The sequence below is a fragment of the Haemaphysalis longicornis genome, unplaced genomic scaffold, assembly GCF_048455015.1.
Source record: "Haemaphysalis longicornis isolate Haplotype H1 unplaced genomic scaffold, Haemaphysalis longicornis Haplotype H1 scaffold_5, whole genome shotgun sequence".
Taxonomy (NCBI): domain Eukaryota; kingdom Metazoa; phylum Arthropoda; class Arachnida; order Ixodida; family Ixodidae; genus Haemaphysalis; species Haemaphysalis longicornis.
In genome coordinates, this window is record NW_027526385.1 from 70,708,685 (window position 1) to 70,733,775 (window position 25,091).

General features: G+C 47.4%; 1 protein-coding gene across 2 annotated transcripts in view; it reads right to left on the minus strand.

Annotated features, from left to right (window-relative positions):
- Nucleotides 1-266: 266 nt before the first annotated feature.
- Nucleotides 267-25,091, minus strand: part of LOC144139281 (uncharacterized) — a 52,839-nt gene continuing 28,014 nt past the window's right edge. For both annotated transcript variants that reach the window (XM_077671681.1, XM_077671682.1), the window contains exons 4-5: nt 20,251-20,407; nt 267-804 (exon numbers count right to left, since the gene is read on the minus strand). In XM_077671681.1, coding sequence (XP_077527807.1) covers nt 635-804; nt 20,251-20,407 — 327 coding nt within the window. In that variant the 3' untranslated portion in view covers nt 267-634. The remainder of the gene's footprint in view (nt 805-20,250; nt 20,408-25,091) is intronic.

A 25,091-nucleotide genomic window follows, 5' to 3' on the forward strand; every position in this document is an offset into this window, starting at 1 on the left:
TGCAACCGTAATAAGCACCGCCAAGATGCGTCGCATCACCCCATGGTTTCACCCCGCGGAAAAATGTGGTCAATTTTATTACAGCGCTAATGCTATTACTCCGATATACAACCATCCTAGGTTGGGTTTTGACTATGTCTTTTATTGCTGCTCTTCTCCAATGGAAGACGTGAAGCTTTTGAGGTTTTCGTGAAGTGTGTTTTCAGGTTATGTAGAAACACTATAAAAAATAGCAAAATAACCGAGAAAAAAAGAATTATGACACGTGAATATTTTGCAGCTTTATTTGTAACAGCCAGCATTCAAGCCTTTTAAACACAACGGTGTTCCACCAGAAAAGCTTATTAGAATCATAAGGGGAGAGCAGAAAGTTAATTTTATTGGTACAACAACCACCGGAGGCAAACACGGGCTTCCTACCTGCTGCTTTCAAATGCGGTAATGGGACATGAAACAAAAGGAGCAAGGGTCTAGATACCAAGACGAGATCGCGGCCATTTGCAAAAACACTTGCCGTAGGAAGCTAAAAAAAATACCCCCTGATAATTCGCAAAAAAAGGAAGGTAAAACAATTAAGCATCGAAAATAAAGGCCTAATATAAACGGGATGTAGCCCTTTCGCGATTTTTCGTTGTCAATTGTACGGCTTATAAGCATGAATCACCAAGATTTGACGTGGCTTGAGGCACTCCCCAAACGTCTTCTTCGACACGCCATCAATGAAGTCATATATGAACTTCCAGAGCTCAGCTTTTTCGTCGTTTTCTAGTAGTCTATAGATGATATTTGAAGAAGTCAAGTAATCTGCGCAAAAAAAACACACATACAAGAATATAGCAACACATATTTGCGCCACCCTTAAAAAGTTCGGCTAATTTTTGTACCTACTTGACGACTTCAAAGTAGCACCCATAGCACCCAAGAAGCCCTTACGTCTAGACGTTGCGCTAGAGAAGACCTTGACTACAACAAGTAAATTCTAATCCACCTTAATAGCAATGCCGCCATTGGTGTAGAAGAGAATTACCCTGAGGTGCAAAAATTGTAATCACCTTACATGAATAATCAAAGTAAATTGAAAAAGCACACAATGTAAACTTACTGAACACAAGTAACGAAGTCTGAGACTGCACATGTCGACGGACTTAAAGGGGCACTGACACAAAAATTTTGCATCTTGTTTTTTTTGTTGCGATAAGTAGCTAGTGACCTACTTATAACCTGTAGAAACCTCATTTGCTTCAGCGTGCGACGGTTGTTTAATTAGAGGCATTTTCAATGCGGCCAGTCGCAGTTTCGGTTTCAGCGAGTGCCGCGAAACGATGGATTTTGTGGATTTTGTGTGAACAAAGCTGACCACGTGACCGTCGGAGGGATATCACAGAGCAGAGCCGCCGTAGCACTGTCGAATCCGCATCGACGGCAGTTTCTGCGAATGCCCCCACGTACTGATCTCGTGAGGCGCTTAATTAAAAAGTGACCGTGGATGTGACGCAGGCGCTGCGAGTGCAAATGCTACCGCGGCTGAAGAACGACGCGCGACGCTCGAGAGGGTGGGTGGCAAGACGCGCGCTGGGAGCAGCCGGCCGGTCTGCCTACAGGTCCGCCTACAAATGTGTTCGGCTCAGCACTGCGGCGGATATTCGAGTGCCGCTCTCGTAAGCGGTGCAGATGACAATTTTTAATGCAACCCGCCATCGCATCATTAACTCCTTTCTCACGTAAGCCACCATGGTCGGGACTTGGGGACAATTTCGTGCAGCGGTAACAAGCTATCGCTCGAGCTACCTGCGCCGGCCTGGGCCACTTCGCGGCCGTGGCCGCCGCCTGCACAGCGACCATGCGGCTAGCTCAGTGAGCTTTTCGTGCCTCCGGCGCGTTTTCGCATCCAATGGTAATAAACAGTAATAGAAACAGAGTGCCTGGAATCGCTGTAGAACTTTGGTCGCGGCCAGCTGCCCGATTAGCTGACGAAATCACGGCGCCTCCGCCGCCAACGATCGGGTCGTTCGTTCTCGAGAGCAGAAGCTCCGCCCTCCGGCCCTCCGATTGGAGCGGCGAGCCGCGCGAGCCGGCGCAAAACGCCGGTAGTGCGGAAGCGGCAAACACAAACTCGTGACGTGTTTGGATGTTGTTTATTTACAATTGCGCGTGGTCCTCTGCTGGCTGCTCGGTTGCGTTTCGCACACTTCAAAACTGATTTTAAATATGTTCTAGGCTGTATTCGCCGCTGATATTTTGCAGATGATGTATGTGTGTTCCCACCAATCTATCTCCGAAGTTATCTCGCCTTCAAAATTTTGTGTCAGTGCCCCTTTAAAGGCCCCAAACACTAAGCCGCAGGACCGCAAGAACAGTGTACAAGGATGTGCACAGCTTGATCATATTTGTGTGGCAGTGCGTCTAGCTATCCGTACATATAATCTTTAATCAAATGTGCGTGAACTGTGCCCCTTTGCTGCAGTTTGCACAGCGAACTAGTCAGCACCTCACACAGCTGCAAAGCGGGATGATAGTTCCCGACGAAATTCTGGTCTTGGGCGAAACAAAAGACGCGAAGCGACAGCTGCGCCCCCTAGTACAACCACTTGAAAGTGGTTGGTCACTCTTATTGGGCCGCGACGAACGTGTTCTGCAACGAAACAGCTTAACTTCTGAGGAACGTATACGACAAAGCCGGCGAAATTCTAGGTCTTAAGAAACACGACCATCCTAGAAAATTATGTATGTTGCAACTACCAATATTGCGCGAACCATGTAGGGGTTTGTTTATTTATTGTTTGTTTTTAATGCCCGGCCGCACCCGGCTCTGTTATCTGTGTCCCATGCGAAGCGCGTGTTCCATTCTTTATTTTTATGCCGCACGGGCTATCTCATTCAGATAAGCAGAGTGTTTCGCCCTAACACCGCTAGCCCAGAATAATCTTCTGTGATCTACAATGTTCTGGATGCGAATCGACGGTTCCAGAAACTCTCACGCCGAAAGATAAAAGCATGCACAGCAGACGCCGGGGCATTCGATTCTGCGACGCTCGCCGACGCACGTACGTCACTTTGTTGACCGCTGCTTCGCCGCCTCTGTATTCTTTTCAGTTGTTAGGGGAGCACGAGTTCGCTCTAATAAACTTGTTTCTTTTCCAAACAACTGCGTCGTCCTTGGCTTGGCTTTGTGACAATATCGCAGCGCTCTAGACCCCGGCAGAAGTAATTACATCGGAGAGTTCCTACCTGATTAAGCTGGCAAAAAATATTCCCTAAAACTTGAACTCCACAATGGGGGTAGCCAAAGAAAGCAGCGATTTCTAAATGCAAAGTGTGGCCTCTCATTGCAGACGTTCCTACCACTCGTCCTGCACGCAAGAGAATTTCGTCCTTTATGTTGCCCGAAGAGTTGCTTTGTACATTGTTCTGATGCAGCAGCAGCACTGCTGCCAGTGAGCTATCGTCAGCTAAATTCTGTCTTGGAATTTCCCGTGTCAGTAAGAAAATGCTGCGGCTACTGCCAGGCGTGAATTTTCATTCACAGCGTTATACTCAACCTGTACAGAGGACCTTCGTCTTACACTTTAGTATCACTTTACATCTTTAAAAAAAATCATGGTATGCTTTAGATAAACAGTTTGTTATTCTTCAAAATAATGTACTCCTTTATTGCCTTAGACTTAGGATTGCGAGAAGTCTTCGGTTGAACCGCTTTAGTAATGCCTATCTCGAGCGGCTGGCAGATCTATAAAAATATGTTTTTGCAACTAATGACCAAAAAGTTTTGGTCTGACTTCCCCTAAGTTTGCCGGTTCCATCAGCAAAATGTGATATCCCGCGGGTTCGATTTCCGGCTGCGCGGCCGCTTTTCTAATGGAGGTGGAATGGATGTTTTCGTTACTCTTTGTAAAATGAAAATGGCAATTGTTACGAATCAGCGCGCCGCTGTGTTTCAAGCTTTGTGCAGCACTCTTCGGCATTGTGGCGAAACCTCCCCTACGTGCGCCTTTCGAGTGGACGCCTCTGTGTCGGTCACTCAGGTTTGCAAGAAGAGCCAACGGATCCCAACAAGGCCCTACATGCCTGGGAAAGGCCGGATCGCTAGCACCTCGCTGTCTTGCATGATTCAAACTTCGGCGGCGGCAACGCGACGTGTGGCCAGGCCGATGTTTCTTTTTCTAGTTTTGGTTCTATTATTGCGCTCCTAGTGGCGCTGGGCAATACTCCTCCTGTCCTTTTTTTTTCTTTCCGCTTCTCTCTGGCGCGACTGGGGGCGCGCATGCGGGAAAACGGTCACCGCAGCTGCTGCTAAAGCACGGCGAGGCGGCGAGGCCGACGCGCGTGTCATGCAGTGGGAGTTTTCTTGCGTGTGCTCGCTTGGACATTACGGTGCTCCAAAAAAGACGCTAAGGACATACGTATGAATCGTAACGCGAAGTCTCCTCTAGTGCTGTTAGCAAAAAGGTCACAACCTTGCTCGTATGCCGTGAAGCATAGCTGAAGGATAGGACTTGTGCCGTGCGTGTACTACGCTAGATGTCGGACAGTCTTGCCTGTGCTGTATTGGGCATCGGTGCTTGTCGCCGCACGTCGCCTTCGCGCACGTAACGCGAATAAAGCGTTCAAGTGATATTCGAGCTAGCGTCGTTACTGTCCAAGCGGCCTACCCCGGGCAGCGTAGCTGCGCAGGCTGCGCGCCCGTCGCAGCACTGCGGCGGTTGCCGGGTGGAAAAGGGGGAGGAAGAGGGGAGGGGGGATAGATGGGGCGGATTCTTAGTCGGCATGAGAGGGGGAGACCATGACCTCTCCCCCATGCAAGTTCCGCCCCCTCTCATTTTGCCATGACAATTATAACGCCTTCAAGGCTAACATGGCGGTGTTGTTGCCATGGCAATAATCACGCAATAATGTTTCCCCGGGCTCACCAGGGGAGAATATGGCGCTAGTGCCACAATTACCCGGACGCTGGGTTGAAGGCTAAGAGACCACCTCCTAGTGTGGATACATGCCAGAAGGACGCAGACACCGTTGTGGAGACCTCCTCTCTCCCCTCTCTCGAACTTAGCGTGCGCCACTACTACCGACCCCTCACGAACTCTGGAAAGACTGTTATGTGTGTCTGTACCATGTCACGCCGTATGCAAAAACCAGAGGGAACGTTTGTTTGACCGTTAGCGCTTTGTGTATAAATAATAGCCCCTAAGCGCTGAAGTTCATTCCTGTTGGAGCAGTGAATCAATGCTGTCACTCTAGTAGAGTTTTGTGCTGTAACCTCGCCCGTCGGCGCAATGTGGGAACGTACACCATCGTCACGCGCACTCCCCCCTCACGTTTTCGCCAGCGTCGCGCGGACGAGCGTCTCGTGCGGGTACAGCATACTGCCTTTCCGCCCCCACCGCACACTTTCGGAGAGTGCTCGCGCCGCCACGGTGAACCGCCCTCCCCTCAGAATTTCGCGACTTCTCCTCCTTACAGCTTCCTGCCCTCCTCTTCCACCGCACACTTTCGGAGAGCGCTCGCACCGCCACGGCGAACCGCACTCCCCTCACAATGTCGCGACACTCTCCTCCTTTGCTTTCTTTCACTATACGGTATTGCCATCGTTCCTGCCATGACGGCGACAAGGCTCAGCCAAGAGACGGCCGCCAAAGGGCTGAGCCCTAAATGAAAGCCACAGAAGCAAAGCAGGAACGGAAGGCGTATCCGCTGCGACGAGCAAAGCACGCATTTTCGCTCCGTGCTGGCGATAACTATAGCCTTCGCAGTGCTTCCAGCCGCGAAAGCGCTTATCGCAAGTGTTGCAGACTCTCTTTAATACGCCAACGAGTGTATCTGTGAGTGTTGGCATCTTTATTGGGGTATTGCGCGTCACGCCCCACTGCTGGAAGTGCCAGGAAGATTTGTTCCCGCAGCAGCTTGTTTCCGCAATTTTTCTACCGTGTTCATTCATTTTACTGTTTCACATCAGCCTTGACACGGCACACATGCACTCTAAGACTATCCTATGGTTCAGCTTAAAGGAGCCATGAAGAGAAAACAAAAGTTTGTTTTATTCGAAAGATTAGGTGTTTCACAGTACCCTAAGCGCTTTCTCGGAAGCAAATGATGCTTTATTCACTGAAAAATAAGCCAATTTAAGCCAAAATTTTAAATCTCCAGCTAAATTGCACATTTCGTGACGTGAACAATGGCGTCATACGAGCCGGTACATGAAACAGATACTTAGTACGTCGACTCCATATAGCACCCACACGCGGGAATCAAACAGGAACCGGAACTCGTGCCGAAACCAAGACGGCGGCCATTTTAAAAATACTAGTAAAACCTAGTGCACCCGCACCCCTAGTCATGGAATCGCCTGATCCGGAGAACAAAACTCTCGCCGAGAAGCTCGGGCTTGCATTTAACAACCTCACACCACTTGAACGCTCAATGCTTCTAAGTACACGAGCGGCAGGAGTTGTGGGATACGCGGATGGACAGGAAAGCGACCATTCCGCGATAGCCACAACAGACGAACGCCCAGCCGTCGGCACCGCTGCCTCGTCAGCCCCGTCGCGACGGACGAATAAAGACTGGTACGTACGTGCCGTATTTTTATTACGGTTAATAATAGTTCAATTTCAGTAGCAGTATCGCTTATGCCAGTTGGCCGGTGCCGTGCATGGAAAGCCGTTCGCACGAACTCTGCTCCGACCAGAAAGATACGAGCGTCAATGCGCGGTGTGTACGGCATTTTTCCCCCCAAGGTACGAGCGCTTTGACGGCGATTTGACGAAGTCGGCGACGAGCGCCAGCATGTACCAGGATTGAGCCAACGTAAGGGTCCCTGCCGTAATCACTTCCTCGGAAATGAAGCGAGCACACTTGTACTTCCTTTAGCTCTCTTTCTCCTCCGTTTGCAAAGTTCACAAAACGCAGCCACTTGCTTCGCCGAGGTTCGTCGTTGGGCAGCACATGAAAGGAGATCTCCTCACCGGCGGGGATGCCGCACTCTCTCGACGATTTGCCCGTACTACATGGGCATTTCAAAACGCAGCAACGAAATTTCATTTAAAGTACTCGAACAAACAGTTTTCAGTGGTTGTAAACTGGAAACGAGCGCCTAACAACAACAGCCAGCCAACACCACTCCGAAACTTCTGCGACGACTGTCACTATCTCGTCGCTGCTTGCTGTTCCTTACTCCCCTCGTTTCTATTTTTACCTTTGCTGGTTGGCGATATCACGGCCAACCTCCTGTGAAGGGATTACGATACCAAGCAAGGTCGCGGCTGTGCGTGCTGGGATGGTTCGTTGGCCCCGAAGAGCCTCGAACACGAAAATTCGTCTGCGCGACGGTGGCCACGGCGAGATGTCGAGTTCGGCTGGCGGTAGTTTCGTACGCATTAGCTTACACGCTTGCGTGTTTATTCGGAACTTCAACCGTTTACTCCACCGTTCTTAGTGTCATAAAATGAATGTGCAGTATGTTTAACGGGCATATAGCTCACTATGAAAACTGGTAAGCCCTGCCTAACTTGCGTTTGCTTTTGTCGGCCTCCGCCAATCGCAGAGCATTCTCATGTGACATCATAGGTTCTGTTGCGGGAAATGAGCTGGTGGGTGGCATGGTCATTGCCTTTTTTCCTAATTATGTAGTTTATTTGAGCGAAGATGGTGTTAAGAGTGGTGTCAGTATGGTTCTAATGAGGCAATCTTTCGAATGAACCAAACGTGTTTTTTTTTTTCATGGCTCCTTTAATTAACCCTGTGCGCTCGATTGACCATTCTGCGTTTTGTTAGTGGTTATCAGGAGCACAGAAAACTGGCTCCCAGCGAAGAAGGGTCATCGGTTTATTGAACGATCGTGCTTTATGCATCGTAGAAAATGGATAGATGGTGATGAGCATGCGCAGTAGACTACCTCTGCAGGCACGTTTCGTTTGACGGAGTTAAATTCCATATATTCGGCAAATATATTTTGGGGAAATATGACGCCGAGCATACGATTTGACTGAAGCGTTTGTTCCGCTGCGACATCACGGAGTGCAAGCGAGGCGTTCTGCACTGTGGAGTGACACAGCACAGATAGCATTTCTTTTCTTCCTCCATGATTTCTCAGTCTATACTTGAATACCACTCAAGAAAAATGCAGCTTTTTCTCATCAAAGCACCCCCATCCAGCCAATGATGTCTCCGTATCAACGTGGCGTCGCCGTAGACCGGCTCCACGCCACGCTCACGGAAGAAATCACAGAACATTTTCTTCCGCGCTTACGGACTTCTACAAAAATGGCCTCCTCCGCTGTCGCGTCAAACCATCGGCGTCGTCGGGCTCTCTGAGGGCGATTTTTAATATCGTTCAAGCATGTTCCTTGTTTGCGTGTTGTGTGCGGTGTTAGTAATATGCTCGGTAACGACAATCGCTATGGTGTTTTTTCTTCTGCTTTGTGAGCGCTCGGCGTTGCCGGTAAACAGCTACCGCAGCCTGCAGTTGCTCAATCTGTGTATACGCTGTAAGATACAAAGCGGTCGTCATCATCCTGTGCGGGCGTTTGGTCTTGAGTGTGAAAGGCTTCTCGTTCTACCGTTTAGCTCTTCCTGTGTCTGTGCCACCCACGTTATCGCAACAGTGTCTCCGACAGGGGGCGATAACTCCTTGTTTCTTTTTCGTAGATTACGCCAGTCAGTTGTAAATATTACTGTCATGCATAGAGCACGACGTTAACGCCATTGAGAGTTATGCACGGACCGAAACGCAAGCAGCGCGATGTCATGCGCTGCATTTAGCTAGAGCATATATGTCGAGCCATGGGTCCTAAGTTGATGCCGGGCGCAAGCGTATTCGCCCAAATTGTGATCAAGTCACCAAATACACGAAGCTGAATTTTCGCACTTTTTAACCGTGAGTGCGTACGAGCTGTAGCTTAGCTGCGTGACGTGATTTAATATGCCACCTTTTCTATTTTGTTTCTCTGTTACGCTGAGATTCCATTGTTAAATGTGTTAATCAGAACTAGTTTGTCTTGGTTGCCTGTTTTTTGTTCTAGTGGTTTAAGTTGTCGTTTCGGACAAAAACCTTTGTGAATTAAATACGAATAGGGATCTGCTTTGAGTTTGCATTGTTGATGATAATAAAGATTCCACATGAGTATTAAAACTGTCAGTTCAATTTCATGACCCGCTTATGCTTCGTGAATAAGCTGTGCCTCGCGATAGTGACATTGCATTAGCTAGATTTCACCCGTACGACCAGCTGCAACAATGCATGTGAAGACATGAAACGCAGCACTGAAATCAAATAAACCACCGTTCAGCTTTTTCTACACATGCGCATGCATATTGTGCACCAAATCAAATTCTTGAATGGGGGATGTGCATTATTGAAGCTTTATAAGCACTGCTCGCCTTGTGTTTATGTCACTTATGTAAGAATCTGCTGCTGAGATGGTCATTTGCATGACGTGCTCAGAATGGTAAATATAGCATTCAGGGTGGAAACACGTGAGCATTTCACCCATTCTTACTGTTGCGTCAAAAGTGGTTGCGGTAGCGAGAAGCTCGCTGCTCAAGCAGTGCTCAACATCTTGGATGCGAAGTCAAATAGAAAGCTGCTGCTTGCCGCAGCACATTTCGCAACTCAACACTTGCAATGTCTACACATATATTAGGAGTGTAAACCACAATGACAGCAACTCCATTTATGCCCACTTCATAACGCAGGCAATAAAGTACGTTTGAAGGGTTACTTAGTGATCTGGGCCATAAAAAGTTATATGCACTGGCTGATGCATGATATGTCGGTTGAGTGGATTCATGGAAGCACACATATGGTACACATTGCTGCACTCATACTGGTAAATGCATATCATACTTTTCTTGTTACGCAAAAGCCAAAATCGGGTCATATGTTCAGAAGGAAATTTATTATTTTGCCAAATATGACTAAATGAAATTATTCCCATACATGGGAAGATCGATTGAAACCAACCCTGTTTCCCCTTCCCAAAGCTTTTGGTATTGTTTTAACGTTGTGCTTCAGCATCTTATCCACTGGAGTATACAACAGATAAAGCCTATTTATTCTAATTTCTGCGTAAGACAGCAAATAGCCAAATAGAATCTAAACAGAATCAAATCAGAATTAAAACACTGAATCAACTTTTCTCCTCCTCACTGCTGTATCCTCAGTTAGATTTGGCTCAGACAGCCAAACAGATGCACTGCTGAATTATGCAAAGCAAATGAAACGAGAAATAGGACACTGAGGCAGATTTATTTATTCTTAACGCTCTATAAGAAGGCAACTTGACTCAGCCAGCCACACGGGCACACAATGTTCAGTTATATGCTTTCACGCAGGCATTTAATTTGCAACTTTGTTTCTGCATTCAATACGTGCATAAGTGTCCGAACAATGTAAAAAACTTGGGGTGAAAACTCGAACTAGCATCTTTTCCTGTAGGTTAAACTGGCATTTATCGCCATTTACATAGTGTCGCACAAAGAGGCCTAGAGCCACACGCTGCAGAAATGATTCTGCTTGAAGTGAATTTGTGAACTCGCTTGACTCTGCTTGCACACACCTCATGCTATACATCCGAATAGCCATCTTCCCTGTGCAGCGAAACCTATCGCAATGTGCAAGCGTGGCCTTGCTTCCAGAAAATAGTTTGGAACAATGTAGGTTTTCTCTAGCTCGAGTTGTGCAGTTTCCTTTTAGATACATCTGCCACGCAGTGTCGTGTCAGGACTGCACTCATTCTACCTAATTCCTTTACCACACTAGCAATAAATGAGATCAAAAACCAAGCACTGCAACAGGCTTTTCTCATTCTCATAGCTACATATGAAGGCAACCAAGCCTGAGCCAGCACCGCACAATACACCGCTCGGTTTGCTACAGCAAATGAGATCATACATCGATTGTTGAACTAACTTCTGCCACCCTCACTGTTATACTTGAAGATCCCTGTTGGCTCTACGACACAGCTCACAACATTGAGTAATGGCAAATGAAATAAGAAACCAAACACTGCAATAGCATCTTCTGATTCTCATAGCTACATATCAAAGCAATCGACCATGAGCAAGTTACGCACCACACACAGGCTTCTCTCTTAACTCCAGAAATAAGTCTTAATAAAGCACACAAACAGCATCTCTGGTCTTCTCTGCTGTCTGAAGGAGTTGCTTGCTCCTGCAGGTATGGAAACACACCTACTTAGGCTAAATGGCGCAGTCCACACTAACTGAAAGGGCCAAAGGCGGCACTGGCGAATAGCTGGCCGCCTTAAACATCTTCAAAGGACTCGATACCAGATAGGTCACTGTTGGAGTCCATGTCATCTTCATCCAGATGGAATGCAATAAGTTGAACGTGCGCATTTGCTCCACAGTCTCCCATGAACTTTGTTTCAATGTTGATCGCACGCTGAACAGCGTTTGCCCACTGTTGAGCTGTTACCTTGGCAGCTTCTTTCTTGAGGAGCACCTCTATATTTTCCAGCTTAAACGTGGCATTTCTGGCTGCGACACCTCCTTTCTTCTGTTTTCATATGAGCTCAATGGGATTGAGCTCACAATGGTAGGGTGGGAGCCTAAGCACAATACATCCTGCCCTTTCAGCTGCACCGTCAATGCGATACTAGATGTACTGTGCCTTTACAGAGGTTACAAGGCTGAGGAGCTCCTTGTTAAGCATTTTTTCATCCCAAGCAAGTCATTTGGGCGTCAGCCAGTCCTGAACGACCTGCTTGCGCGAAGAAGTCGTAGGCACTGCTTCTTCCAGCCGCGAGTGGTACGACGCATTGTCCTTGACAATTACACTACCTTGTGGCAATTACGGCAAAACGGCCCGAAGCCAACTTTCAAAGCGGGTGCCATCCATCTCGTGGTAGTCGCCGGTTTTCGCACCCCGAAAGATATCCAAGCAACCACTGATGAAGCCGTGCTCGCTGCCGATGTGCGTTACAATCAGGCGCTGTCCTTTTCCTCACGGCTGCATCATACCTGTCGTTAGACCACACATGAAGGCGTCGTGGGGGGAAGCAACCGGCGCGACCGTCCAAACAGTCGATAGCGTTTGTCCCGCATTCACCCAGGTTTTATTAAGGTAGAAGATTTGTCGATCTTCCATCCTGTACCTGGCGATGTCGTAGAGCCACTTGAGCTGCTACACGACCATGTCGTCCCGCTCGATCAGCAGCGAGTTCCGGCCCCTCTTCTCATACCTGAACCCAATGTCATTCAGCAGGCGGCGCACAGTCCATGGCTTGAGAAGAGTAACATCGCCGCTAGCGTTGACATCCGCAGCAATTGCCTTCACTTTCGGGATCTCCTTCGTGTGATAAAAAGGATGCAGGGACGCTCACAATGCGCATTTCGTGAAGTCGTCGTACACGTCTGTGCGTCGTCTCTTTCCGGCGCTTTGCGGGCGCTTTCGGGAGGGCGTCGCAACATTTCCATCGTCATTTTTCATCTTCTTCTTCACGTCCATCATCACGCTCACGCTGACTCCAAAAAGATCGCTCACTGTCGCGGCCGTTTCTTCAACGCGGCGCTCTGGGTGTAGATGCCGCAAGCAAACGTACGCTTTCCGCATCATCTCCCATCCGCAGCTGCAGATGACACGGCCGCTTTTGTTTTTCTCGTACCATCGGCGTGGCGTAGATGGCAACGCACTTGAATCCTCAGACTTGTTCGGGATCCATGGTGGGTAATGGGGCTGGCAATTCATAAAACCAGAAGCAAGCAGTTGAGAGAAAACCCGGAAGAGTAGAAATTCTCCATCAGGAATATAATTGAAACTCGCTACTGCACCTGACGATAAGTTCTTTCATGCGTTGCGTTATAACGGGCAAATAAAAAAATTTAGCTCAGGTTTTTATCTCCGCTCAAAATGAAAGTGTCCTGAAGAGCTACTTTTCGGCACGGACGAATTCAAGAAAGCTTGGCTCCGAGCCCTGCCTGCAGGTTCAAGGCGGTCGGCCGCTACGTCCCGTTGATAGAGCGGCACCACTGGCTGGTTGGGGGGCCTTTTACTGGGCGATGCCGCTTTTTTTCTTGACCTGTATTCGAGTATAGTGTGACCGTCACTGCAATATGCCGAAGTCGCTTTGAAGCTAACATGGACTGCTTAATCGACTGCACTTGAATCACGGGAAGTTCTCAGTGTGTAGAAGCGCACCTAATCGTAACCATGACACTTCAGAGATGCGGGGAGGTTTGGGAGCGTCTTTTGGGGGCAAAAGATTTAATTTCTCAAGTGTGTAAAATTCTGTCTTTTTTTGTGCGGCACACGAAATGACCGCCACTGTAAAGAGCAACTAAAAACTCATTTGCGATCCTAAGGGATTTGGACGCGCGCATGGACGGTAGAGGCCCAGTGCGTCACCACTGCTGAAACTCCGGATGGTCACAGTGTGGAAAAAAGTTAGAACGGTGAGTGCCCCGTGGCAAGTGAACGTGACGGCGCGGGAATAAAACAGGTTTACCTCAACAGCGCTTTACTTTATTCATGGAGAATTGATTGATTGATTGATTGATTGTAGGGTTTAACGCGTCGACGCAACGCAGGCGATGAGGCGCGCCGTACCACCTGGGGATCTTTATCGTGCGCCGAAATCTCGTACACACGGGCGTTTTTGCTTTTCGCCTCCATCAGAAAAGCGGCCGCCGCGGCCGGGAATCGAACCCGCGACCTTGTGCTCAGCAGCGCAACGCCTTAGCCACTGAGCCACCGCGGCGGGTTATTCATGGAGAAGCTGTGACTGTTTATTGTTCTGCCTGCTGTAGTATCTCACGCCGAGAGAAAAAAAAAGAACAAAAATGAAGCAAGAGACGCAAAAATGGCGTAACAGTACAAGTGGAGTTGATAAGCAGCGCAGGCATTCCTCTTTGGAGCACGTAAGCAGTCTTACAGGGTTAAAGGAGCCCTGAATAGGCTTTTGAAGACCGCCATTTAAATCGCGCAATCGCTTGAGTACCCCTTCACGACAACGGATACCAAATATTACACATCTGCGTAAATTAGGAGCCGACAAAACACGCCGAAAAGATATTCCTCTCTTTCCTCGTTTACCTACCGATCCTCGTCGCCATTGCGCCGCAATCTGACGTAAATTCATACTCTGACGCAGCCTCTACGATGCACGAACAGTACGACGCCGCTATTCATGGACGTCTTTAAGCGGTGTAGCCAATTAGCGTTCCCGGCTCTGGGGGAAACGCGGGAGCACGCTTTGGTGGTTCCGGTGAGGGAAACTCCGCACCTGCGTTAAACACAGCTGTTGGGCAAGTTGGTGCATTATGGCTGAAAAAAAATTGGCCGCGTATCTGCTCCTTTCGTTGCAAATGCCGTCAAAAGACGATAGTCTTTATCGGCTTTTGCGAAGTAAATGCCTCCCTTCGCTTTACCGCTCACCTCTCATGTTGTTCCTCTTGCGTCGCGCTCCTCCCAAGGAAAAGACGCCAAAGCTTTCCTTAAATAATTTTAAATTTCCCGCGTTCCACTGCTCCAAACCGGGTGTCTCGATGCGAACGCTGCCGTACGGCGAAGACGCACGTTAATCGAGGCGCCTTACTTCAACGTTTATAGAACCGCGTTTCCGTTGCAAGCAGAACGTGGAACCTATCTAGTGGAACCTTGCGTAACCGTTGCCGGTTGATTTCTTAAAATGGCGCCAGAAGCTATAGTAGCGCGGGCGACAGCAGGCGACGGCGGAGTGAATTCTTTTTCTGCAGTTGATGAAGTATTTAATTTCGCAAAAGTCAAGCATGTTTGATTTTTTTATAAAGGAACACTGCAAATATCACTTCTATATTGATTTGTTGTCTCATATTTGCGTAATGTCTTGTTTTTCTTCAACAATGTTGACAAGTATGAACATTACACCGGACATCGACGGGTAGATTTAGCTGTGACTATATAAGACTATTGCGCAGGCATTATTTTGCTTTGGCCGGGTGGCTGAATCGAGTCACAGACAGACAGACGAACAGACATACAGACATGCAGACAGACCAAAATTTATGGGTTTAAGTAGCCCAAGAAAGACTATCGTCTTTAAAATAGAGCGCGACTTGGACAACGAGCGCGCCTGTCCCGTCGTTCTTCTTTGTGTCGTTGTGCAACTCGCGCTCTATTTTTCAGTCAACCGCACCTGCGGCATGGCGTATCTTTTCGCAGGGACGAATGTCGATTGTCGCCATCCGTCACACGAGCTTTAACGGTTTTAACGGCGATGTTTTTAGAAACATTTCGTCTGAAATACCTTCCACCGTCGTTTTCGTCTTCCCACATGGTTCTGATACCGAAAACAGAAGAAACTGAAAAACTAAAGTTTGTAACGGCGTACCGGCCAATCGCTTTGCCGAACGTTGATTACAAAATATTGATGAAGGTGCTAGCGCAGAGGCTACAAGCTGTGATCACACTTCTTGTAGGGCCACACCAGACGTGCGGCATCAAAGGTCGCACAATCACAACGAATATACACACGGCGAGATGTGCGCTTGAGTGCTGCGACGCCGCTGGAGGCACCACCGCGCTTCCCCAGCTTGACCTTGAAAAGGCGTTTGATTGCGTGTCCCATGATATTCTGTTTTCTGTTCTTGACAATGTAAATGTGGGATCTGTCATTAGTGAGGGTGTTGGCCTGGCGTACCGACGGTGCACCACGCGGTTGATTGTAAATAATTCACTGGGAGCGCCCATTAGCGTGCAACGTTCGGTGCGTCAGGGTTCCCCCTCAGCCCTCTGCTTTTTTGTATTTACATAGAAACGTTGTGTTTAGCCATCGTACAAAACCACCAGTTTCGAGGATTTCGTGTACACTCTTCTGAAGTCAAGCTTCTCGCTTGTGCTGATGACGTTGCAGTTTTCTGTCCAGACAAGTAAAGTGTCACTCTTGTCGTAGAAATCGTGAAACGGTTCGGTGTTGCAATAGGTAGCTTTGTAAACTGGGGAAAGTGTGTGGGATTCTGGCATGGTGATTGGCTGAAAACCCCAGGCATTTTCGCCAATGTCACTTGGGTCACCCATTCAGTGAAATACTTGGGTATTCCACTGGAGTTTTACAGAGACAGTGAGCCCTACTGGCGTGCGCAAGCTCAGGAGCTGCCTGAGAAAGCGAATAAATGGAGAGCCAATAGTTTGTCTATGTTTGCTAGGGCAACTGTGTGCAACATTTTTCTGGCTAGCAAATTATGGTATGTTATGCAAGCGCTGCATTGTTCTCGGGTAAATATACAACGACTTCACCGCGTGTTCGCTTTATTTGTGTGGGCTTCTACTTGGGAGAGGACCAGTCGAATGAATTTGTTTCGACGATCCCGCGATCGTGGCTTAGCGCTGACGCACCTTTTTGTAAGACAGCTTGTGAATCGATTTTTGTTTTTGCGGGACGTTCAAGACCCTTTTCTGCGCACTGCACTTCAAGTGCGGCTAATGCGGGCTTTGCCCGAATTCGTAGTTTCTACGAGTAGTATGACAGGGGGCATCTATGGATACTTTAAAGAGATTGTTGAGTCATCCCGTTTTTTGTTTGCTCGATTTTCGATGCACTATTTGGCTAATGTCACGCGAAAAAAATTATATAAGGATGCCTGCGATGTGGTCATACCTGTACCAATGTATAGAGGTTTATACTGTGCAGGCCCAGGACAAGATATTCTAAAAAGGGTTAAGCGAATGGAAGTATCACCAGGAGCGAAGTCTTTCTTCTTTAAACTACACACGGGCACGCTTTGAGTTGCAACAAGGATGGAGGGTAACGGGATTTCTATGCCATGGGGAACTGACTGCTCTATTTGCAAACAACCGGAAACGGTGGAGCATGTCTTTCTCCATTGTTGGCAAGCAGTGTTTCTATGGGATGTCCTCCAAAGGACACTGCGAAAGGACTTTCCACTGAACCCCCATTAAATACGGTTTTTATGTATATAGAGAGAGGATGGGGTGCCGTACGATCTCGTAATGGTGTTGGGCCTGCACAGTATTTGGAGGTCGCGCATGGCATGGCTCAACTGTGATGTAGACGCGAGGCCCACGCGACAATATTTTTTCGAAACTGTTTAGAAGTTCGTTGAAATTCAGAGAGCGAAGTTTTCTGTTCCTGAGTGGTTGCCAAGGGTGGAACCCCTCGCCATGCTTAGAGAATTTTAAATGACAATGCCAGTCCACCATGACATGGCGGCCTTTTTGTAGATTGTGTGTTTTCTGTAGTACCTTTATGATGTGTTGCACTGTCGAAGACCGGCAATAAAGAAAGAAAAAAAAACAAGGTAATAATAACGCTGAAAAACAGGGAGAGTCCCTGTGAACAGAAACGCCGCTGCAAGCGCGACCACGGCGAGCATCTGCCTACATGGCTGACAAGGTGCCCAGTGTGCGGTGTATGCACGATACGGCATCCACCGAAGCAGCTAAAACTTGTCACCACCCGACAGAGAGGAGCTATTGCTGAAAATCAGTTTATGACTGCGTGAAAGGGGTTGATAGGGCGGTAAAAGATTGCGCTCGTGATCGTCGTCGGCGATGCTTCATAAAGCGGTGACTAAAACTGCGGCGACGTTCGCCGCGGCGGAAACGCTAACGGGCTGCTGGTCATCGGTGGAAATCTTGAGTTACTGTCGTGAGAGAGCATGTTGTGTTTGGGAACCCCCCCCCCCCCCATCTGGCTTTCAAACGCTCGTTTCCCCTAATCTAAAACTGACGTTCCGACTCGAGCATGCTCGACGCGAGGAGCACAACCGCCGGGCCGTAAGAGCGGGTCGACTGCCAACCGGCCCCGCTCTGGAGTAGTGGGAGGAGCTTGCGCGTCGGCTGGAGCCAAGTGGAGCCAATGGCTGCGCACTTTTTCACCGTTCAAAGGCCTTGCCCTGTTTTTCTTGGTGGTCTTGCGCTTGGTCGGTGACGGGATAGCTTCCACAGGGATTTGGAGGCGCGATGAGAGGGAAATCTCCAGGCCTAATTGCTGGCCCTTTTTAAAGAACGATAACTCGGCCTATATTCAACGCTTTTAAACCATTTTTGCGGCAGGACGTTCCTTGGATAGTACTCTAGCAATAGCGCACGTAAAATTACAACCTTTGGAACCTTGTCTAGGGCCCCTTGGCCCCTTCAAAGGGACACTGAAGTTATTTGTAAACATTGTGGAATTACTAGCGCAAATTGTAGTCTGGAGTCTCTAGGCTATGTTTCGACCACTCTCGCTGCGTTTACGCAATTTTATTCAGTAGAAAAATCAATTCTAAAATTCTACCCTCCTCACTGCATCCTCCTTGCCTATTTCCTATGACGTTTCGCATGACGTCAAAACAAGCTGGCTTGGCTTGACTGCGGTACTGCACGGCTCGCCGACCCTCCCACAGAGTCGGTAGGCCCAGTGCTTAGTAAGCCGGCGGCCGGCAGGTCGTCGCAATTCGTTCGCTCGGCTGAAACTAAGCAACGGCACGTTTGTGCCACGAAGAGTGTCCCTTTAGTTTTAGTTCGTAGACTCTGTCTAGCTCTAAGTCCAAGTCGCTCCATACAAGCGCACATGCGACACTTCGCTGACTGGTACGCTAGTAGAAAATTCTAAGTCCAAATAAAGGCAGGAGAACAGGCGAGGAAGTTAATATAGGTACGAAAGAATTAAAATCAGCCGAAACTTTTATCGTACACCGTAACAACAGTGCTCAGAAAGCCCTTTTTGCGCTGGGTGAACTAGCACAGCTGTCAGCAGCACGACCACACATCTGCGAACGCCTTACCGTCAAGGGAGTGTGGTCGCTAGACATGAGATATTGTGGGAATTCGAGGGACGGTACACGAGCTCTATGCAAGAAATTGTCATCTAAGATGCTTGAAATGCTAAACTGAATAAAAATATAAACTGGTTATACATTATATACTCCATATTTCCGCCGCCGACATCGGTGGCTAATGGCCGAGTGGTCTGGAGCAGTAAATGTACTGTTTTTCAAGTCGCAAGTTTCAATACCTGATAGTGCATGTTTTTTTGAAGATATCTAGGTTTTTTGTGAGGAGGGGGGGGTTTTCTATACTGAGTTCGCCATTTTTTCGCTGTAAAGTTCATTGCTCCCTGAACGAGGTCACAGAAGGCGTCCAGACTGACACTGACCCGCTACCGAGTTCGTGGCGAGGTGTTTCCATAAGCACCGACTCCTTGCGGGCGCAGTCCCGATTAAGCAGAGCCTTGGCCTGGTACGAACATGCCTCTTACGATACAGACCCGAGCCAGGCAAGCTCCAAAGTTAAGGGAAAAGTGCCTCGCACTTGAGCGTATGCGGTAACGCGAGGACGTTCATCCTGTACGCAGGACGACCACCCACCGCGTCGCCGTGTCTCTTAAAGCGCCAGCATAATTTTTTTATGTTAATATTTCGTCCTTTCGTTGTAGAAATGGCTTGACGTCCCCGGATAGGCCCTGCAGGAACCGAAATGAAAACAAAATGCGTTGCCAATTTTCTGAACTCTACGACGGGTCTGGAGGTAACCTGAAAAATTAGTTACCACTTTATACCTTAACGTTTAAAGTGCCTGGACAGCGAATTCCCAACGCGCGGAACAGGTTTAGATGGGATAACGTTCGTGTTCCTCAACTTCGTTGTGACTAAAATAGGTTTGATTTTGGACATGCGTCCTTCTCAGTTAACACAGCAGTAATACAGAACAATCGCCTGATGGGGAACGCGTAATGAGATCCCCTGCACCTTTGGTGTAATATTTGGAGCCAGAGTTCTATTACTCCTTGAGCAAATCCGGAAAATGCTTCGCTCCGCCAATTCCTAGTACCGTCAGTTTGACCCTCAAGCTCGCCCAGCGTCTACAGCGGTTGCACACAGCGAACACGTCTAATGGCTCGTTCCTTGTAGGGCTGCGGAAAGGGGGACGCAAGAGTAGTAAGGAGTAGTGCCAATAAAAATGATACACTTAGGCGCTGCCTACAGCCTTTTTAACTGCGCCTAAACCGGCCACTCTGCCAAGAAGCATTGCCGGGCAACGGTGCGCGCTCTCGTTGCACGCTCTCGGCGCAAAAACTGAGCTCTCCCTTGTCGAAGTTGTTTCCACCGCGTTCAATGACGGCAAAGGTGATTCCCCCAAGATCATGGCGGTCCGCATCGACTACTTCCACCTAAATGAATTCAATGCGTGCTTTTTCTTGGTCTGTCATTACTTGCTACTGGGTCATATAAATTTCAGTTTATGCGCAAGTCCTCCTTACCGCCGCCTATTATTTGCTAAAATCAAACACAAACAGGGCCGCCTTCATCACGTACCAGCATTTTCTTTGACGTTACTTGTCTTGACTGTCGGTGTGTGAAACACTTCGCAGGCCAGTGGGCACAGCTTCGCTGCACGAACGAGGCTCGCGGCGTGCGAACGCAAGGAAACCTGGTCCATAGCTCGCGTCGGAGGAAGGAAGCTTTTCAGCAGCTGTAAAGGGCGGAGGAAGGCACCTTATCAGAGAAGGCATTCGGAAAAAAACTCAAGGCTACCGTAAGCGTCCGAAAATATCCACAAATTAAAGCCGCACACCTTACTAGGCATTTTTTTTTTGTAAAACAAACAACCATTTCATAAACGCTCTACAAAATGTTCAATAGAATGACACGTCCACTTGAATATTGGGGAGAGAGAGAGAATGGTTTAATGATACTGACGAGGTTTGTCCTGCAAAGAGCCTGACATGCTACATCAGGTGAAAAATGAAACGATTGAGAAAAGAAAAAAAACAAGAAAAGAAAAATAAAACCATGAAGGGAATATAGAAAGACGGAAAAATCAGAAAAAGAAAACGCATGGTGACAATTGGAGTCGCAAGCAAGTTCAGGAATTTGGTAATAAAAGAAAATGTTGAAGTATACTCGAGGAAACGTTCGCTTCAAGTTGAAGAGAGTTCTGAGATCACGGAGTAGTCTCACTGGAACGCGGCACATTCAGCGTTACCATCGCAGCCATGATGAAGACATACACACGCGAAATGTTCACTTTGACATTCCACAGAGGTTAAGAGTTTTAATATGAGGAACGTGGTTCTATATCACACGTATCACCGATGTTCACTACTGTTAAAGAGTGTTGAAGAGACCTGAACTACGGAGGAAGCTGAGAAAGGCTTTCGTTGAATATTGTTTACCCACTTAGTTCATCAGGAAATTACAGTACTAAAGTGTGACACCTACTGTTTCTACTTACAAGTTCTTTGTTTTGTGTGCTTTCGTACGCTCCCTGCGGGACACACATGATCGACTATGTTTGCTAATGTCTAACGACTATCCTTTGCGGCCTTCTCCGATGTTGACAGTCCTCAAGAGGAACAAAAACTCAGATACGCTCAGGTAAAACTGGCCGCACATGAATAAAAATTCATGCTTGTTAATGCCGACTTTTTTTGTCCTACAATCATGGTTCGATCCGTCAATAGCAAAAGGCGGCAACGGCATCTCCCATCCTGTGAAAAGGAATCCCCCATTCTGCTTACATGACATTGCCGCGAAGCATGCATTAGCTTTGTTTATGTTTGGGCTTTGCAACCCGGCTGCGCCAGGCTGTGTTTTTCGGTGCTGTCTGTGGGCCAAGTTAAGCGCGTGTTTTATTCTTTATTTTTATGCTGCATGTGTTATCGCCATTGGTAGGCGCCATGTTTTTATCTAACGTCGCCATCCTAGAAAAATCTTCTTTGATCTACAGTGTTCTCAATGTAATTCGACGGTTCGAAAAACCCTCGCGCCGAAAGATAAACACCAACAGAGCGGACGCAGCGGTATTCGACTCGCCGACGCTCGCCTGGGCACGTCACTTTGTTGACTGCTGCTTCCTGCTTGTGTATTCTTTGAGTTTTTAGGGGAGCACAAGTTCCCTCCAATAGACTTGTTTGCCTTGAAGACAACTGCGTCCTCTTTGGCTTCGTGACAATATCATCACAACCTATTCGTCGTTAAAATCAGCAATGGATAGTACAGCGCTCTTAATTACTAACCTTACATTAGTCAGGCGCGCCACGAATTACTTTAGAGGAGTCAGGAACATCACCTTTTGGTATCAGCTCTTATCACCATTACGTGTCCCCCTCAATATATGCGGAAGAGGAAGTAACGTAACGGCGGTCACTTCACCCGCTGCGCACCTTAGTTAGTAGATGATCTATCATCATTGCACTTCCGGAAGTCATAGTATTCTCGATCACGTTTGGTGTTGACCGCAAAGAATTTCGTTCGTACACAGTCCGACCTCACGTATGTCTTGTGTAAGTGAAACGGACATGAATGGACCTTTTTCCAGCACCGGTAATCTTAGTGGTCCCCACGGCGAACTAAAAATGGCAGTAAGGCACTCCATCCAAAAGTCTGGCTTTCAGGGGACTCATGAACACAATATTCTGAACCTGCAGTCCCTCCCTCCGCCGCCCACCCGTCACCCATACCTTTCGCATGAATGCCACGGTAGCAGACTCCATCCCCGTGACTAATCTGCAGTCGTCAAAGCGCCCCTTTTTCTTTACCTTTTTGTTTCATTTTTGTTACTCCATAACTGGCAGCCATGAGTTCGCAGCGTGGTCACCCTCAAACGTCGTTTCTCCTTTCCTTAAAACTACTCTGTTGTGTGTACGTACGAATCCACCACGAGCTGTCGAAACAGAACAAAATAAAAAAGTGTAGCCCTAGAAAGCCTAGCCGCTCCCCAAGCAGAAAGCTGAAGGGTGCCTTCTGGCTTATTCTGCTGGATGCGCCTGCAAAGAATGCCGGACCGGCAGCCCGCGCATGCGTAGATCGCTACTTGAAAAAGGTCTATTGCTGACGAGGAGCGACACCGCCTTCAACTTCTGATGATAGCGTCCCTCGCCATTCCCCAATCCGCGTGAGCGCGCGTGCGCTGATAAGGAGAGGGGATTTTTTATGGCGTACGCCGTGGTCTCGCAGGTTCGCACCGAAAGGGATACCACCAACTCGCTGTAATACATCACCATGTTCGCAATAAAGACATTAACGAAATCGGCAGACCTTCTCTGTACGAATATAAAACTTTGTGAACAGTATTTACCACAATTCACGTTGTGCTTGTTTCAATACCATCATCTCATTTAAAAAGAACCTCAAAGGAGACAAGCTCTAACACAACACCATCAGTACACATGCTACGGAGTGCAAAGCATTTGATTGTTCTGTGTTTTGGATTTGTAGGCTTCGTCATTTGTGAAGGTCTGTAGGACCAGTCGACGCACCCACGTATTTCGGAACAATCAAACTCTGCCGCGACCAGCATCGCTTCGGATATTATAGTTTATTCCAGAAGCTCCCTGTAGCACTGTGGATGCTAAATTGTTGTCAACAGTCCACCCACTTAGGAGCCTAATTCACCGTGAAGGGGGCCTTAAAAGGACATTTCCTTCTCCCGTCTCGGCACGTGGAACCGCAAGGCCCCGGCGCGTTTTGTCGCTTTCCTTCACGGGGTGTTAATCGCCGTCAGTGGGCGGACTGTCAACAATGTAACCTCCATAGTGCTGCACCTAGCTTGTGGAATGTATTATAGATACGCACCAGGGGAGTGGGTTGAGAACAGCTGCATGGTAGAGAGAGTCCAGCTGAGGACTGCACACTGAGCAAGCCCTCTTTGTCACAATATTATAGCGAGACCTTTCCTAGGGCAAAAGACTTGTAAGTAACGTCGTTTTTGATGAAAACCGGTCGTCAACCCCCTTTGTATAAAAGAAGATTCAGGACGGCTCCACAGAGTGTAAGGAAGTAAGAACGACCCAAAGCATTAACGGGCCTAGTTTTTTGCCAGAGTGAACGACTACAAATTGAATAAGATAAATGTGTGGAATAAAGAAATCAAAGTGAACTTACATTATTAATGTGAATTATGATAGATCAAAGTAATTAGGAAAGATGGATCAAAGTGAAATATCAAGAGTCAAAGTGAGTTAAGGTGGATCAAAGGGGAATCCAGAGAAAAAAGATGCAAGGGGATTCACAGGAATCGAGGTCAAAAAGGGAGTTAGAAAGTGAAATAAGGCACAAGACATGAAGTAGGATGACTCAGAGTAAATATTGTGAATTGACAGGAATGAAAAGGAATTACAATGAATCGAAGTGTATTAGAAAGAAACACTAAGTGCGTGAATGAGTGAGTGAATAAACTTTATGTAGACGAGCTTCAGGTGCTGATGGTTGGAATATAACAAAAAAATAATGTAGGAAGACGAATTAAATTAAATAAGAGAAATCGAACTAAATTGGGTTGGATGAGTAAACTAATTACGTATAAAAATTTCATTCAAGGCTTTGAAGTGAATTAAGAGTAACAACGCAATATAGCGGATGACTAAGCGAATTAAGGTATATAAATCTGAACCAGGTGGAATGAAGGGAAATAAGAGGAACCACACTGAAATAATGTGTTTGACTAGATGAATGAACGTATAATAAAGCGAACGAAAAGAAATAGGAAAGAATTAAAAGGAATCAAAACGTATTTAAATGAATTTAAAGGAATCGCAGCAAATTTAGGCAAAAAAAAGGATGACTAGCTTTTTCCTTCAACTCGCGTTACTGCTAAAATAAGCGACCATGTTATTTTTCGTTCCGATAGACAGCGAGATACCACGATAAGGGTTGAAGATAACGTGCGAAGTAATTTGATGCTGTTGTTTCCTTGAGCTCTCCTGGCCAAATTTTCACCCCGACCTGTCAATTCTCAACCGCATTCCTGCAGGTCATCATCTTTCGTAAAGCACTGATGCTGACTTCTGTTTACGTGCACAGGCATTGCCTGAGTTGCGTAAATGAAGACACATTCAATCTAAGAGGTTATTCTGGAAAGGAAAAGCTTATTTTATTACAGCTAGCGCCATCATGTCATTAAATGTTTTTTTAAACATTATACCTATATTTTTAGGAGATTGAATTCTAAAAGCTGCAAATAGTAATCATTCGGACTAGTTGGTTTATGATAGTAAGGATTCTGAAGCAGCTTTACTATACCTGCAGCCTTTTGCAACATACTCGGCCTCATAATTTGGCCCCTTAAGCAGAGACTGTCTCTAATAACAGGTTTTTTATAGCCACTACTAAAAACCCTGGCATAAGTCATCTGACAGCACAAACTGATTGATTGA